The sequence below is a fragment of the Rhinolophus hipposideros genome (genome assembly GCF_964194185.1).
Source record: "Rhinolophus hipposideros genome assembly, chromosome: 8".
NCBI lineage: Eukaryota > Metazoa > Chordata > Mammalia > Chiroptera > Rhinolophidae > Rhinolophus > Rhinolophus hipposideros.
In genome coordinates, this window is record NC_138054.1 from 50,493,412 (window position 1) to 50,511,909 (window position 18,498).

Sequence of the window (18,498 nt, forward strand, 5' to 3'; positions counted from 1 at the left end):
CTTCAGAAGAGTTCAGAAGCCAACCCACATCGTTAGGACACTGTATTCACCCCGTATTTCCTAGGAATGCCCCTTTTCCTGGGGCGTTGCTCAGTTTGGGTGTTTAAGCTGCTGAGAATGAAAGTCAAAGTAGAAGATAAACTTTCTTTTTTTTTTATCAACGTGGAGACTGATATGTACATATGTAACTTTTTCTTTAGATATAAACCCTCAGAAGAATTTCTTAATGCATGCCGGGCATTGAGCCAACATCTGCCAGAAACTGGGACCACCACCGACCAGCTCTTGGTACTCTCATTTTTCATTGTCATGTAGATATTTCCATACTGTTTAAGCTGTTAGTTCCAACTGGGTGACTTTGGTGCCTTGCCCGAGGCAGCAGTGTGAGTGCACACATGAGTCCCTTTCCTCTGGGTGCTCTCTCATTTGCCCAAGCTCTGCTTGCTACCTAAGGTGATGGATTATGCTGAGAAAGTGGAACTGATGGATACACACAAGAAAGCAGGCCTTGTGCTCAGAGGCTTCTACCAAGGGTTCTTAGGCATTGCACCCTGGATGTCTGTTATAAAACTATTATATTTGTGGCTTAGGCTCAAAATTGCCTTGCAATTTGAGAAAACTGTGAGTAGAGTGGAAAAGAGCGTGCAAAATTGGAACCATGTGCTCTATTCCCAGGAGCGTTATCTGTGAGATATTGGGCAAGTAAGTACAACATTCAAGGCCTCAGTTTCCCCATTAATAAAATCAGGGTGTTGGGCAACATGTGTCCATTAACCTCAAGTCCTGGCATTTAATTTTGTAGTCTTCACTTTTTCTTGAAGTGTACCTATGGGTCAAGAAACCAAGAACAAGAAACTATATCTGTTTCCTCCTTAATACCTTCATGGCCCATGGAGATTTAAACATATGATTGGCTTCTACTTTTAATCAAGAAATATTGGTACTGATGCATTCTCCCGTTATGAGAGCAGCTGATAAGACCCAACGTGTAACAACTTGTAAGCATTTTCAAAGCGGATTTTGTTCTCCTTTGCAGAAGAGGCGTAGGAGTAAAAATGATCGATTCAGCCCAACCCATTTTTACTACTTTATCTTAGCTTACCTGGCACATAATTGTTCCCAGATTGTTAAAGAACCAATATGTAATGTGGATGTTGATTGAAACTCCTGTTATTTATTCTTGGATGAATTACAGAACTGAGTTATTTCTTGGCTTTTCATTTAAAATCCACCATGTTCCTTAATATTAAGATCTTTCTTTAGGTTCTCCTGAAAATTCCATGGGTATAGGAGATAGTATATAAAGTGTTTCAGCCACAAAAGATTCCACTGTTTCTGCCTAGAAAAGTGATTAGAGGATATGCAAACGTGACACCATAACTATGTTAGGATCAAAGCACGAGACCCGGGCCTCCCTACTTTAGAGACAGCACGTGTTGTACAAAAACTGGACTCTGTAGAGCCATGGAAGCTTAGGGAGTCAGCGCCCCTTTCACCCCCATTTTGTAGACAAGTAAAGTTCAATAGGGTTATGTGCCTTCCAAGGTCACACAGCTGAGCCAGGACTTAAGACTGGCCACATTACTTTAGTGACTCCAAATCCACTGCCCTTTCCAGAATGAGTAGGAAATCATTTCTGATACTCACATCACCATAGTTGTTCCTGCCCTTCAGGTAAATAACCTAAACATGTTCCATTTTAAACACTCAGGTCATGTCACATACAAGATTGATGTCATTCCCTCTGGAACTCGCCTTAATCATGATTCCAAAGAGCAGAATACAACAAATAGTGGGATCCTGCTAAGGGTTGTTCAGCCATTTTCTCTGAAGGTCCTAGCAAAGCTTAAAAGCCAAAAATAATTCAAGCACAGCTGTTTGGATTTTGTTTCAAGCATAAATTGGGCATGTCATTTGTCTTAGTTTTCAGCATGCATTTTTCCCATTAATAAAATGTGATGTATGCCTATTAAAAACATGCTGGGCGGCTGGATGGCTCAGTTGGTTAGAGCGTGAGCTCTGAACAACAGGGTTGCCGGTTCGATTCCCACATGGGCCAGTGAGCTGCGCCCTCCACAACTAGGTTGAAGAAAACGAGCTGCCGCTGAGCTTCCAGAGGGGTGGCAGGATGGCTCAGTTGGTTAGAGCACGAGCTCTCTACAACAAGGTTGCTGGTTCAATTCCCATATGGGTTGGTGGGCTGTGCCCCCTGCAACTAAAGTTTGAAAATAGTGACTGGATTTGAAGCTGAGCTGCGCCCTCCACAACTACATTGAAGGAAAATAACTTGGAGCTGATGGGACCTGGAAATACACACTGTTCCCCAATATTCCCCCCCAAAATAAAAAATAAAAACAAAACAAAACAAAGAAAAACAGACAAAACATGCAGAGATCCTAGTAGAGTCTGGGCTAAGGTCCATATAGGCTGGCTGTATGCTCATGAAAGAGGGGGTGTTGAAGATCTTGGTTATCCTGTGCATACACAGGGGATGTGACCTAAACTTATAATACACTCAAACTGTCACCTAGTGAAATGCTTTGTTACTGGTTACCGGGTGGCCCTCCCAATCCTCCTTTCTACCTCACCTGGGGGTGAGGGGGCATAGCACAGGTTCCAAGTATATTGCTGAATCCTCAACCACACTATCTCTGAGCCCTCCAGGAGCAAATCACATGGAGAGGTGGAAGGAGCTAGAGAGATAGAGATGGAAGCATCCAAAGCTAACTTTTCCTAGTGGAAACTAACACTCAAGCTGAAAACTAGCACCCCAGGCGAGATAACCTTCTGGAATTGGAATCTTTTGGTATTTCAGAAGCAAAGCTTGAACACCATCAGTCAAGAGTGGTTCCGTGTCTCCAGCCGGAAGTCGTCTAGTCCTGCTGTGGTGGCCACCTACCTCCAGCATCATTCCCCAGACTTCCTAAAGCTGCTCGTCAACTTGGCTGATGGAAACGGAAACACAGCCCTTCACTACAGCGTGTCCCACTCCAACTTCTCCATCGTCAAGCTGCTGCTGGAGACAGGTCAGAAATGGTTGTGTCTGTGCCGTCATTGTATCGCTTCTTGTGTCACGTCTTTCCTGCAGGGGGATTCTTCACTGTTCCGAGTTCTGTCTGTACTCCAGGAACTGGACTAGATCATTTGCCTTTATTATGTCATTTATTCTTCACCACACTCTTGTGATGTGGGTATTATCTCATGTTGCAGTTGAGGAAACAGGCTCAGCGAGTGATAAAGCTAGCTCACCGTGCTGGTAAATGGTAGAGTCGGACTTTGTGTTCAGTCTGTCGAACCCCAGAGATACATCCACCACACTGCCTCTAAGAAAAGTCACAATCTACCGTCCTCATAAGTACTTTTTACAAAGGCTATGGCTGCATTGGACCAATTTGACTCAATTTAATTCATTCATCCTTCATCAGATATGTGTAGACCATGTGTGAGGGTCCCACTGGCTACAACCAGGATGGAGGAGTTAGCCAGGTGTGAGCCCTCTACTTCCCAGGAGCTTAGAGCCTGAGAACCAGGGGATAGAGGATGATGGCTTACGAGAGAGATACAGAATGTGACTTTGGGTCTCAGAAGAAATGATGTCCTGTTGGGGGGGGGGAAGGTACACTGAAGGAGATAGAGTTCCAGCAGGCAGAGAAATGTCCCAGGCAAAGAGAACACCACGGCGTTTGAGAAAGGAAAACCTGGAGATCAGAAACCTTTCAGTTTGAATGGGATGTGAATTAAGTTTGGGGAGGTAAGTTGGAGCCACAGCATAGAGGACCTGGTACCTATTCAGTACCAGGCTGAATAGTGTGAATCCTGTTTGGCAGACACCGGCAGGTCAGTACAGGTTTTGAGTAGGGGAACACCAACCCGAGGAGTTCTCTGTGAAAGTTAATTTGGCAGTAGCGGGAGGTTAGTGGAGGGAGTAGGGATAGGGGTGGCAGGCCAAACAGGAGGCCATTGTGGGGTCCACAGAGAAGTAGCAAAGGCTTGCAATAAATGAGGATAGTAGGAAGAGAAGAACAAAAGAGCCTTTGGGGTGTTAGTGACCAGCTGGCTGTGAGGGAAGTGGGGTGTGTAAGCTCTCTGATGTATCATGCTTGGATGGCTGAGAAGATGGTGTTGCTGTAAAAGTAGAACAAGTGTGCGAAAGCAAAATGGATACTTCAATTTGGGGCAGATTTTGAGTTCCCAATCGGTTATCCAGGTAGAAATGCCCAGAAAGCTATTAAGAATTCAAGATCCAAAATTAATGGGCAATGCAGCTTTGGGTGAGGCCAGCTAGAGCATAGCCAGTGTAGTCCTTTAGGGAAGGAATATAGATGGAGAAGGGAAGGGGCTGGGGAGCGGAGCCCTGTAGAATGACTACATTGAGAGAGAGCGCACAAGCCAGTACAGGAGACCCAGATGGAGTTATGTGAGAAGCAGGAGAAACAATGGAAAAGTGGCCAAGAGGGAGGCCAATGAAGAAGAAAACATCAAGAAGAAAGAAGATTGTCCGTAGTGTCCCTGAAGGATGATGCCTGCGCTGGACAGATTTGGGAAGCGGTCACTGGAGACTTTGGAAATGACTGTTTTGGGGGTAGTTGTTGGGAGAAAACCAGATTGCAGAGGTAAATGGAGTGAAATGCTTGTGGTAGGCAAGGCAAAGATATAGCATTGTAGCCAAAAGAGGCAAAAGAGGCTACAAGAATTGATTCTGTATATTTGGGTTAGAGGAGACTAAACATGTTAGTTGGCAGAGAAGAAGAATTGAGAGACAGAGATAGAGAGATATTACAGAAAGGAGAAAGGATGTTTGATGGATCAAGGTCTTGGAGGAGTTGGAAAAGCCTGGGTTCCATAGCAGAGGCAGATGAGGTCAGCCTAGGCAAGATGCTGAGATATGTAGTCCTCTGAGATGGAAGCAAAAGGAAGGAAAAGGTCCAGAAAGATGTGGGAGGGGAGAGACGGGAAGTGGAGGGCACTCGTTCAGATGGCCTTGATCTTTTCAGGAAAGCGAGTGGGATCCAGGCTTTGGCAACTATAAACGGTGGTTAATTGTTAAACAAAGAACTTTTTTCCTAATTGTCAAAACTTGCAAGCAACCAAGGTATACTTCAGAAGATGAAGAGAAAAATAAACTGTGGTATATCCCGACAAAATATTGTTTAGCTCTTCATGCTATTAAGCCACGAAAACACATAAAAAGAACTTAAGTGCGTATTACTAAATGGAAGAAGACAATCTGAAAAGCTCCATACTGTATGATTCCAACTATATGACATTCTGGAAATGACAAAACTATGGAGACAATAAAATGATAAGTGGTTGCCAGGCATTGGTGGGGTGGGGAGATTAACAGTCAGAGCACAGAAGATGTTTAGGGCAGTGAAACTACTCTGTATGATACCATAATGATCGCTATGTGTGATTGTATATTTGTTCAAACCCACAGAAGGTACAGCCTCAAGAATGAACCTTAAGGTAAACTGTGGACTTTGGGTGATAATAATGTGTCACTGTAGGTTCATCAATTGTAATGAATGTATCACTGTAGTGGGAAATGTTGACCGTGGGGGAGGCTGTGCATGTGTCGGGGGCAGGGAGTATATAGGAAATCTCTGTACCTTCCTCTCAATTTTGCTGTGAAGCTAAAACTGCTCTAAAAAAAATAAGTCTTAAAAAAAGAAAGACAGCTAGAACATCAAAAAAAGAAAAAGAGAGAGAACTCTTTGAGGATTGTCAAGTGGCCCCTTAGTCGGGTGAGATGAGACCTAGGGCTTACAGTGGAGCCTTTCAGCAGGATATGTGACAACATCAAGTAGTCTAGGTGTGACGGTGTGGACAGGTGGGTAGCAGGGCTCATTGACGGTGTGTGGGTCCCAGCCGAATGTCATTTATTTATGAGGTTAGGAAGGCTGTAGGAGGGATATCTAAGAGGATACCTACGAGAGGGGTAAAACCCCATATGCTCTCCCCAGATCAGGCGCTCTGCTAAGCACCTGGCATAGGAGATCGCATTTAATCCTCATCCTGATCCTGTGACCCTGGATGACAATTCCCGTTTTATATGTGAGCAGCATGACACTGGGAGGAGTCAGCAGACCTGCCTGAGGTCACCCACTCCTGGGAAAAGATTTCTCTATGAGGTGTGACAAATAAGTTCATGAACTTGTTGCAACGATGTTGCTAACCTTTTTTTGATATCAGAGGGATTATTCATTATGAATTTGTACCAACTGGAGAAACTGTTAACCAAGTTTACTATTTGGAAGTGCTAAAGAGGCTGTGTGAAAAAGACGAAAATGACCTGAACTTTTCTCTAACAATTCACGGCTCTTGCATCACCACAATGCACCAACTCACACAGCACTGTCTGTGAGGGAGTTTTTAGCCAGTAAACAAATAACTGTATTGGAACACCCTCCCTACTCACCTGATCTGGCCCCCAATGACTTCTTTCTTTACCCGAAGATAAAGGAAATATTGAAAGGAAGACATTTTGATGACATTCAGGACATCAAGGGTACTACGACCTCAGCTCTGGTGGCCATTCCAGAAAGAGTTCCAAAATTGCTTTGAAGGGTGGACTAGGTGCTAGAATCTGTGCATAGCTTCCCGAGGGGAGTACTTGTAAGGTGACCATAGTGATATTCAGCAATGAGGTGTGTAGCACTTTTTCTAGGATGAGTTTGTGAACTTCATTGTCAGACCTCCTTCCATTTAAATCATCAGGCAGCGTCCTATTGAATGGGCTAAGGCAGTCTTGCGTCTGACCCCTTAGGAGCTATTCCAGTGCGCATTGCTTCTGTTGCAGGTGTCTGCAATGTAGACCATCAGAACAAAGCTGGCTATACCGCCGTGATGATTACTCCCTTGGCATCTGCGGAGACCGATGAAGACATGGCTGTCGTCTGGAATCTTTTACAAGAAGGAAATGTGAACATCCAAGCTACCCAGGTAGGAAGGGTGAACCTGGCCTACTCTTTAATAAATGCAGGAAGCTCCCAGTTTTATTGTGCCAGTGGGGTGAGAAATCCCATGTAGAGTTTTTAACCCAAGAAGGCTAGGCCCTCCAAATGTCTGTTCAAAGCCTGACCATTTGTTTCCTCAAAAGCTCCTGAGGCCCAGACAGGCTGCAACAGAAGTCAGTGAGCTTGTGATCCTGTTCCAGTCTGAAACTGGGCACATTCCAGCTGGATTCAACTTCTCAAACCAAATGTTCCCACAGTTAATACCTTGAGAACGCATTTGCCATTTGACTGCTCTAAGAAGCCCTTGCAGATAATCCATCCTCATCATGAATTACAAAGTAGGTCAGGTGTTGGGATGTGTCTGTTCAGCTTCTGGGCCCATCGACCTGAGAACCCAGAGTAGGGGTATGGCCCTAACCCCGTAGGACTTTGAGTTAGACAAGGCTCTATATGGAACAATGGGGACTCCTCAAAAGGCCATTTACCCATCTTTGACCAATACAAGAACAAGCAGAGTGCATTCAACTCTCCTTTTCCCCCTAGAGTGATCATAGATGGTAGACTAACGATCAAGAACTGTGAAGGATCTGAGATTTTCCTCCATCTTAAAGCTAACAAGTTATCATGCTACGGTATCATGGATGCTGGCAGATGACGAGACTCCTGAGCTAGAGACAAAGGACAGTATATTACTCACAGCAGTAGCGCAGCCACAGCATTGGTATTTATACCAGTTCCCCAAATCCCAGTTCCCCATTCTCACAGGGCAGTGTGAGAGGGCCAGATCCCTGTGCACAGAGTGGGTTGTGTTACTGGAGAGGAACCCTGAGCTTAGGGAACCTGAATCTTTTATACTGGTCAGTAAGCACGTCTGCCCTGTTCTGGAGGAGACGCTACCTCTAACCTTCTAAGGCTGTTCACTGTGCAAACATCCCTAAAAGGAGTCTGGAACAAAAGTACAGATAGTGCCTTACTCACAAGATGTGCAGAAAGCCAAGAGACCCATGGAAAATTGTCTCCCAACAATATATTAAACTCCACTCCCCCCACGAGCAAAGTGATTGCAGACAGTAGCCTAACCTGATGGCAAAGTCACTTGGCGCACTTCGTCTAATAGCAATCCTACTGATGGCAAGAAACAGACATTTGTAGATCACTTTCTGATTTTCAAAATATTTTCACCCACCTACAATTCCTACTCCACATGACTCAATAAAGCTGTTTTCATTTTAAATGTGTTTCCCATAAACATGCTAAAATTTTTTTCTAAATTGGCCCTCTTGCAAGAGGGAATGCTCACCTATGATCAAAATCAACACCCTTTTATTACGGAGGAGAAACTCATGGTCTAGAAGGGCAAGGGACTCATCCCAGGTCACCAAAGGAGGGATGAGAATTCATAGCTGTAGCTTCTCCCTTCACTTTCCCCTAGGGCCTTTATGTATGAGGAGAGGTGCGGGTACCAGGTTAAATGGGAGTGAGCTGGAAGGCTGGGAGTCTCCTGGGCTAAGCAACTTATTTCTCCTTGTACCTTCAGGGTCAGCACAGCACCGGGCATATAATAGCACTCTGTAAATGATCATCGAATTAAATTGTATTGAACTGGACCAGGAGGGAGGTGAGGAAGGAAGGGGCCCAAGTCAGACAGAGCAGCAGACACAAAGACAATCTGTATATGTCATCTGCCTTTAACACCACTTGGAGAGAGGGGTTTGGATAGAAACCTCATGGTCTTGTTAGTTCCATAAACAACCATTTCCTCAGGGCTGATTATAAGCAAACCAAAAAGCAAACAGTCTTCTCCGGAAAGACCTTTCTGGGTTCCAGAGAAATGGAGGACCAGGATACCTAATATATATTCCCACATATTGAACATTCATCATACATTACCTCTAACCTTCATAATGATAATAATAGCTTAACACCGTATACTTGCTAAGCATTCGGATCTCACAACAACCCCGCGAGACAGGTAATATTGTTAATAATTCCCGTTTTAGTCACCAAGAGGTTAACTTGTCCAGATTCACATAAGTAATAAGTGGCAGAGCCAGGATTTTTCTGATTGCAAACCCTCTTTCTATTCTCTAAGCCCCAACATTCTGGGCAGGGAAGCACAATCCATCTGTGACTGCAGATTGGCGCTTTAATCAGTGAACACATCAGCAAACATGTCTTTAGCACTTTTTACTTGTAAGATACTGTGCTCAGAGCCACGGGAGATCTGACAGAAGAGAAAATATAGTTCTTGCCTCATTCCCACAACCTTACAAAACCTGATAGCCAGTCAGAGGGACAAGCCTGACTCGCCTAGAACCCAGGAGAATAATGAGGACAAATATAATCAAGTCCTAGAAAGGACTATGTATATAAAGGAAAATCCATGAGAAATAATGGTTGATTTGTAATCGGAAAAATTAGTACTATACAATATTATATTTACATCCTTTATCTCAGTTGATTCCCACAAAAGCCCTGTGTGGTATGATCATTAGTATACTAATTTTTAAGAAAAGAAAAACCAAGATTTAGGGAAGACCAGTGACATGGCCAAGGTCACACACTAGGAAACAGCAGAACCAGAGCTTAGACTAGCTTTCTGAGTCTAATCCATTGCTGTGTCCACTGATAATCACAGGGATGTAAAAAGTTGTCAATGGATATGGATTAGAAATGACCACAACACCATACAAACAGATCTTGTTGAGATAAGAGGGTTCTGGGTCTCATTAAACTGAAAATCTCAGAGGCATTCAGAGCAGAGCAAGGCTTCCTAAAGGAAGTCAGGCTGGGACAGTCAGGTAGTAAGAAGTCACAGTACTGAAGCATTTAATCCTTCATTTATTCCATCATCCAACATGTGGCAGCACATGCTTTGTGCTAGGCACTGGGGATACAGAAACGAAAAACACTTAGTTCCTGCCATCAAAAATTTCTGTTCCTGAGAAAGAGATTAATAGATTGTGACACCAAGTGGTAAGTGCTGTTATGAATCCCATGCCTGGGAGTCGGTAGAGAGCGTCAGAGAAGATGTAGCATTGGACTAGTGTCTTGGGAGAGGACTAGAAGTTTGCCAGGTGTCCCATACCCAGGGCAGAAAGAAATTCAGGACAATGGTCATTTTCTGGAAAAGTCATCCCTGAGTACACCCAGGCCAGAGAGGAGTCCTTCGCCATGGACGACAGCCTCACCCACCTCTGTGCTCTGTGTGCAGGGAGGCCAGACGGCACTGATGCTTGGAGTCACTCACGACAGGGAGGATATGGTTCAAGCGCTGCTGAGCTGCCAGGCAGATGTCAACCTGCAGGACCATGATGGATCCTCGGCCCTCATGCTGGCCTGTCACCATGGCAATGCTGACATGGTCCAGCTGCTCCTGGCACACCCGGCCTGCGACAGCAGCCTCACTGACAAGGTGAAACTTATAGGCAATTAACACGTGGGTGTTCACTTCCCTTCCTGAAAAGTTCCTTGTCAGCCGGCAGAATTCAGGGAACCATATGGCAGTAGCAGCAGAATTGACCTCCTAAGGCTGTTGTGGGGTTTAGATGCAATGGTGCATGGTGAATGCTTGGAGCCTTGGAGCTGAGAAACCCCAGACCCAAGCCCTTCACACCATTGTGCCCAGGCCTGGCTTTGGCCGTGAACCTCATCTGGTCACCACAATACCAGCATGTGGGCTTCAAGGCAGCAGCTTGGATGGCGAATCTCTGCTGCCTTGACTCCCAAAAGGCTGGATAGAGGAACCAAGTGTAAAGTATATCCACTCCCTGACAGTGGCCCACCTTACAGAGGAACCCATTTCATAAAGCCAACCTGATTAAAGTTGGAATGTCAGACACATCGTTCTTAAGTAAATTTCCTTAAAGGTGATGGTGATGATGGTGATAATGATGGTAACAATTCACATGCATCGAGTGCTTTCACGGTGCCAGGTACCATACTGAGCATTTACCATGAACCATCTCATTGAAATCCCACAACAACCTTGAGAGGTTGACTGTTGATGCCGCCCATTTGCTCACAAGGAAATGGAAGCACTGAGCGGTTAATTAACATACCCCAGATCACACAGCCAGTGGAACCCAGCTCCATCAAACTCCTAAACCCAAACTCTTAATTGCTGCATTATTGTCACTGTTGTCACATTGCAGGGTCCACGTCTCTGGTTCCCTGCTGAATCCTCAGCACCTAGTAGAGTGTCTGCTACATATCAGGTGAATAAATCAACAGTTGAATGAAAGAACCCCTAAACTTCAGAGGTAAATCGTCAGGATGTGATCCTATGACTGATAATTGCAGTAGGTAGTATTTCTAGAGCACTCACAAGGACTAAACTCTTTCCATGCGTTAGCTCACTAATTCTCTCAATAATCAAGTGAGGTGGATACTGGCATCCCTATTTTTTTACCGATAGGAAACAGGCCTAGAGAGTTTGTGTAGCTACCATGTTTCCCCGAAAATAAGACCTAGCTGGACCATCGGCTCTAATGCGTCTGTTGGAGCAAAAATTAATATAAGACCTGGTCTTATATTACATTATATTAAAATAAGACCCGATCTTATATTAATTTTTGCTCCAAAAGACACGTTAGAGCCGATGGTCCGGCCAGGTCTTATTTTCAGGGACACACGGTATAATAAGGTCACAAGCTGCTGATTCTCAGAACAGTCATGCAAGCCCAGGTCTGACTGCAGTGCCCTTAGAGTTGGCACTATAACTTAATGCTTTAAACAGATTTCTCTATACTTTCTTAACACCCACAGTTCAAAAGGAATAAAGGCCTGGGGAGAGGAAGAGAATACCTTCCCTTCTCAGGAACAGTCCCTCTTATTAGGCCACGACTGAACTACCCAAAATTCTTTCATCAGTGATCGAAGCTGCGAGGTCCTACAAACCACCCATCAGGCAGTACAATGTCTTCAGGTCTATGAACCCCAGCTCCACCCCAAAGCTATGTCTGAGATAATTGGAGAGCACAGACCCTCAAGAACTGCTTGCAGAAACAGTGATAGGCTACTGGAAATAAGACCCTCCTGTTCCAAACGTTATAGTCAGACAAAGGATCTGTGTTAATGAGATCCCTGTAGGGTTGCCCTGGGGGAGAAGGAGGTAACCCCTTAATCTGGAACTGGCCCAGGGCCCTCTTAGGAGTGACCACTCCTGTTTGCCTCTAGGAGGCCTGGGGAACAGGGACAGGAACTTTGGAAGTCCCTGGTTAGCTGGCATAACCCAGCAGTGACTCTGAGAGCATCTCCTGGATACCTCTGGAGATGTCTCACGGATAAGAGAGAGCTAAGTGGCTGCTTTCAGGAGATGGAGAAAGAGTCATGGAGGGAGGGCGCTGTTGTACTTCAGACAACTCCAGTGATTGTTAAAAGCATGGACTTTAAACACTCATGGGTCTGAAACTGGGTCCAGTGACTGTGTGCCTTTGGCCCATTCACCTAACCTCTCTGAGCCTCTCTATGCTCATCTGTAAATGGGGATAAAAATAGGCATTATCTAAATACAGTAATATTTGTAAAGCCCGTATCTACATGTAGAAGTACTCAGTTGATGGTAACTGTGATTGTTACGAACAGGTGACTAGTGAGAGCTACAATGAAACAACTACTACATCAACGAGTAGGGGCCTTGGCATTTGCAGGTAGAGTCTGGAAGGAACAGCGAGCATAAAGTTCTAGAGTTAGGTACGGCAGCCAATCAGAGGGAGACTTGCCCCCAAAGAGAGAAGCCAAGTGGTCGACATACTTGATTTAGTCTGGTGGTTCTCATTCCAGGGATGATTTTGCCCTCCAGGGAGATTGCCAATGTCTGGAGACATTTATTTATCACAATTCGGGAAGGAGGTATTCCTGGCATCTAATGGGTAGAGACTAGGGATGCCGCTAAACATCCTACAATGCACAGGAACAACGAAGAATTACAAATCATCTGGCCCCACATGTCAGTAGTGCCATACCTGAGAACATGATGTAGGTGAGTGCTGGAATCCAGGTGGAATTAGACAGCCATCAGGAAGAGTCAGGTTGGGCTTGAGGACCAGGCCGGCTGCAGTTCAGGGCAGGGCTCGAAGCCTGGAAGGAACAAGACAGCTAACCAGGAGATGGCTGCAGAAGCCTGTCATAGCAGAAGATAGAGAGGATTAGAGATGCCCAGTGAGCACAGGGGTGGCCAAGTGGTGTGGGCAGCAGCGCCCCAGGGGTTTTAGACCCCCACCCATGGCCCAGTCACTTGCTGCCTGCTTGGGTCGAGTCAATTCAGGATTCACAGCCAAAGTTCCCAAGGGCAACTTGGGTGAGAAATTTCCACGGGAGAAGGGGACTGCTGACGGTGCCCTACCAAGCACCAAGCCCTGTGCCTCCCACTCTCCTTTGGAGGGCAAAGAACAGCCCTTATGATCACCGTACCGTTTCAATGTTCACCTTGACTTCACAACTCAGATGCAGGGATTATTTGTGAATTCCCTTGGGAAGTTGAGAGAATTGACGTCCTGAAATTGGTTTCTTTCATCCTAACAACCATTTAATGGTCAATATAAATGCAGAGTCCCCGGAACAGAAGGCCAAGGCAACCTGTTGCCTAGATTTAGAAACTAATTCAAGAAATCAGCCGCCCACCCTCTTGGGGGCTACAAGAGTGAGGAGGGCGGGGAGGTGGTGCTGGCTGAGCCCCAGAACCTTGCCCTTTGAAGGGCTTCATTTTGGCAGCTTCTCCAAAACATCCTTCACATTGAAAGCTTCTAAAAGGCAGACACTATGCCTTGTTCCCCTTTGCCTGAGACACAGTGGATTCTTGTTATGTGGAAAGACAACCCCACCACCATACACACCTGCCTGCACACACACACACATACAGGTGTGCTGGCTGCTTGAGTCCCTGTGTCTCTGGGCCTGCCACTGGAGTGCCACACTGTGGGCTTTTTCCCAGGACTCTGGCAGAGTCATTTGAAGGGCACATCCTCCCCACGTGGTCTCTCCAGCCACACTTGGTGAGCAGAATAGGGTCCCCCCTCTCCATGTCTGCAATTGGGTCAGAGGAGCCCACAAATGTAGGCTGTCATCTCCAAATGGGCCCTGTTCAAAGGTCCTCTGGGACTGGCCCTGTGGCTCTTTTCTATAATAACAGTAATCACACCATCTTTGTGATTATATAGAGCCTCAGGGTTGACAAAGCGCAGCAATGATGATGATGTCCAGAAAGCAGGGAGGACAGGCCTAAATAAACCCAGGCCCTTCCTCTGTGGGGCTTTCACAAGTCTCTGCTTAAAATCCTTGTTCCAGACTGGCCCAATCTAAGAAAATCCTCATTAGGATTTAGGTTGCTGGGGTTCTTCATCAACTTGAAATGAACACAGCACCTGTCTGTGACCATCCAGCAATCCCTCTCAACAGTGCTTACTGAGTGCTAATCCAGTGCCTGGCCTCGGGGAGACTGAGATTTATCAAATAACCACACAAATACCGCTTATACAGGGTGGTAAAAGGAAGGTACAGGATGTCGTGAGGCCTTTTCTGGGAATTTCATGTTTCTTGAAGTTCACGTGCCATCCTTTGGGGTCTCACTGAAATGCCACTGCCTTCCTCTGCTCCCACCACCATCTATATACACAGTGGCCATCCTCTTCCCGGAGCTCATGCTTCCCCTGGTGGCTTATTTGGTGTCTTGTTGCGTTTTATAGTTATTTACGCGTGGGGAGGGAGCCAAGGTGGCAGCTGGACGATATGCTGGGGCACAGAGGAGAGACTGCAGAGTTTTAAGCTGAGTGTGAACACTCCCCATCTGCTTCTGTGGATTTTTCACATTTTAGGAAGTAATTGCCCCCAACATACAGTAGAGTAGCAAACAATTTAGTGGGGTCTTGTGTGTTCCCCCACGTATCAAACCCTTAATATTTATGCAACAAAATGTAAAAATATTCACACTAACGGTGCTAAATAAGGATCATACATAGCTTCAGGTTGGGTTTTGCCTTCAAAAGCGTTACCAAAAAAGTGGTTTTCAGAGCTGTTTACATTTCGGAATTCTGGTTACAGGGTTGAGCCCACTCATGAGACTGTGGCTGCCCTCACAGGGCTCGGCACCCACCGCGGCACGTCAGCCTTTCCCCACATCTCTGTAGAGAATGGCTGGTGCTGCCTGTGAGAGCCCTTGTGAATGCAGCTTCCTGCATTGCTGCAGCAGTGTAAAAAGCCCTAGTGTAAAAGCACTAAGGTATGTACCAGGAGGACTGAACGTGCACGGCCCTCCGTGCGCTGAGCCGACTTCTAAGAGTTGGTCCTTAGAAAATAGTTAGAAATGGGAAAATGCTTTTGGCACTAAGTTTATGAGGATGAAGACTTGGAAACAACGTAAGTCAGGGAAATAGTTCAGTACATTGTGGAATACTATACAGCCAATAAGAAAAGTTATATGCTAGGATCACTGTTAAGAACAGGGGAAAATCTTCTAGCAGACCGTGGTATGTTCAAAATAAAAACAGGTTTAAAATTCAGATACATCATTCCTCTATTTAAAAACCAACAATAAATTTGCATAGAAAAGGCTGGAGGGAGACATACCAAAATGCTAGCTTTCACTTACATCTGTGTAATGGAGTAATGGAAGAGTCGTTTTATTTTCTTTCCTCCGTTTTTCAATTTTTTTAAAAAACATGTATTTAAAAACCAGTGACACTTCTTTTATTTCCATTGACACGAATTTCCCAGGAGTGAATGTTGTTTCTGTGGTTGGGGGTCCATAATAACAGTAATCACACCATCATGCCGTCTGAATCTCTTCTTCTAAGGTCTCTGGGTGCTTGGAATAGACTGCTATGCCCCATGCATACCCCTACTCCCAACTCACCCTTCCTCTCTGGGATGGGAAGCAGACCGGATAAGATTTGTTTCTTCTTGTCTTTCTCCCCTGTAGGCTGGCCGAACAGCTTTGTCCATCGTTCTGAAAACACCCGCCCACGCAGAAATTGCAGGGCTTCTGCAGGCCCACGCGGAGCAGGGCAGGTCCCTGGGGCTTTAGGGGCTGCGGAAGGACTGGCAGCCAGGAACAAAAGGCTTCTTCTTGGGACTCCTCCCTCGCCCTTGGAGAGGGCATGGGTCATAGCCAGGGGGCCTCCCCTCAAGAGAAGAAGCTATGTCAAATATGCACAAACATTCCTGTTGTATAATTCTGCTCACTAGGGTGCTTTGTAGTTTTGCCTTAGGACAAGCCCCCAAACAATGCGGGCTGCAGAGCAGGGTGCTAGGTGCTGGGTGCATGGGTGTCATCTAAAATCCCATACATCTTCTGCCTGGAATTCCTCGTGACTCTACCCTTTGTAGCACCGCTTAGCGAGCAGGTGGGCAGGAACACATTAGAAAAGCAATACTTTTTACATGAAATTTCAAAGTGCACCATCTTTTTGTTTTTTAATCAATTATATATGAATACATCCCCTTGAATATGCATGTCTGAATGGATGGGGCAGATTTAAGCAGCCGTCCTGGCAATCATTCTCTGGAACACCCTCGGAGAATCACCGCGCAGGCAGGTGAAACTGAACGAACTCCCTTTGGAGACTTTGTTCAGCTGGGGTTGACAGAGAAATCTTAAGTTCAGGCATGGTAAGAAGAAGCACACTGGCTTCGGTGCCAGCTATACAGTGTTGACCATTTCCAACTCATCAAGTGGCTCCAGTTTACTCCAGGGAAATTGGAATTCATCAGGAAATCCAATCCAGTAAAGCACACCACATGTATTTAGGCAGAGTCCAGTTACATAGGCTGTTTTGAAAATAGCAAATAAATCGAGTGAGCATCCTCCTGGGGAAAGGTTACTGTCATCCAGAAGCCATGTTTCTGCCATAGTCGTATACGTGGCCTCATGGTGATCCCAGCTCATTTCCCCCCATAGCCTTTAGAAGCTAACTATGAGCCCCCCTGTGTTTAAGGTTCTGAGGCCACAGACTGCAGCAGGGGTGTGGGAGTAGCAGGGCAAAGCAGGGCTAACATCTGTCTCCACTAGACCTTTATTAAACTTCCGTAATCCCAGGGCCCACATATGCCTGGCTCATATTCAGTAATTCACACAGAGTTAGCCACACATTATTTTCTTTCCTAAAGTCTCTTATGCATAAAATCACCTTATATAAAAAAAGAAAGACATCAAATACCGTGAGCCTCACATTGGAAGCACGCAAGCTCGAGTTCTTATTTTGGCTGAGATGCCAATTTGCTTGGTTCCCCTTGAGTGAGTCACGAAACTTCCTTGGGCCTCAATTTCCTTGTTTTTAAAAACGGATATGATCATACAACCTACCTCCTGGGGATGTGTAAGGCACAGCTGATGGAAGTTGTGGAATCCACTTTTAATCCGTAAAGACTGTGTGCAGAAGTTTGCCACTGGGATGCGTAAGAGAGGCTCGGAGTCCAGAGAAGCACAGTGGCACGTGGTGGTGTTGCTCCAAGGTGTAGGGCATGGGGCAAATAATAAGCTGAAAATGCTTTAAATGGATTTATTTTGACCTCCAAACACCTTTGAACAGCAAAACCGTACATCAATAAATGTCCCCCCTCCCCCCCCACCCGTGCTTCTTAAACTTTGATTTGCAAACATCACCTGGAGAATGCACTAGGTCTGAGGAGGGGAGGGGGCCTGAGATTCTGCATTTCTAATCAGTTCCCTGGGGGGTGCCAATGATACTGGGCCACACCACACTTGGAGTAGCAAGGCTCTGGCTTTTGACTGTTTGTATATTAAAATGCTGCCCCTCAATCTTTTGTCTTAACGTTTCTTTACATTTCTCTTCTTAGTTCCTGGGAATGTGCAATGTGAGTCTTATTTGCTACCATGGTTCGGCAGACAGTAGTAGGGGGTCCAAGTCCAATGTGCCAATTTTGGGTCTATTTCTGCATTTTACATTAGGGTGGCAACTTTAATTTGGTCACATTAAAAAAAACATACACACACACATGCACGTGCGTGAGGTCTGACGATTAAGTTTACAAACTCATCCTAGAAAAAGTGCTACATACCTCATTGCTGAATATCACTACGGTCACCTTCAAAGTACTCCCCTTGGGAAGCTATGCACTGATGCCAGCACCTAGTCCACCCTTCAAAGCAATTTTGGAACTCTTTTTCTGGAAGGGCCATCAGAGCTGTCATCGTATTACCCTTGGTGTCCTGAATGTCATCAAAATGACTTCAATATTTCCTTTATCTTCAGGTCAAGAAAGAAGTCATTGGGGGCCAGATCAGGTGAGTAGGGAGGGTGTTCCAATACAGTTATTTGTTTACTGGCTAAAAACTCCCTCACAAACAGTGCTGGGTGAGCTGGTGCGTTGTCGTAATGCAAGAGCCATGAATTGTTGGCGAAAAGTTCAGGTCATTTTCGCCTTTTTCACGCAGCCTTGGTACAAATTCATAATGAATCATCCCTCTGATAGCAAAACAGCTTAGCAACAAAAACAGTTTATTTACCAGAGAAGGCAAACTGGTTTTCCTGACACCTGAAGCCATTGTGTCATTATCAAAAAGACGTTGTCCATCCTTTCTGAG

The 18,498-nt window shown here is 45.4% G+C and overlaps 1 protein-coding gene across 2 annotated transcripts in view; it reads left to right on the forward strand.

The window, feature by feature from the left end:
* The window catches only part of KANK4 (KN motif and ankyrin repeat domains 4), a 37,199-nt gene extending 19,488 nt beyond the window's left edge, over nucleotides 1-17,711 (forward strand). For both annotated transcript variants that reach the window (XM_081055515.1, XM_081055516.1), the window contains exons 6-10: nucleotides 201-288; nucleotides 2,816-3,026; nucleotides 6,800-6,942; nucleotides 10,171-10,371; nucleotides 15,874-17,711. In XM_081055515.1, the coding sequence (XP_080911641.1) occupies nucleotides 201-288; nucleotides 2,816-3,026; nucleotides 6,800-6,942; nucleotides 10,171-10,371; nucleotides 15,874-15,978 (748 nt within the window). In that variant the 3' untranslated portion in view covers nucleotides 15,979-17,711. The remainder of the gene's footprint in view (nucleotides 1-200; nucleotides 289-2,815; nucleotides 3,027-6,799; nucleotides 6,943-10,170; nucleotides 10,372-15,873) is intronic.
* The last annotated feature ends 787 nt before the right edge of the window (nucleotides 17,712-18,498 follow it).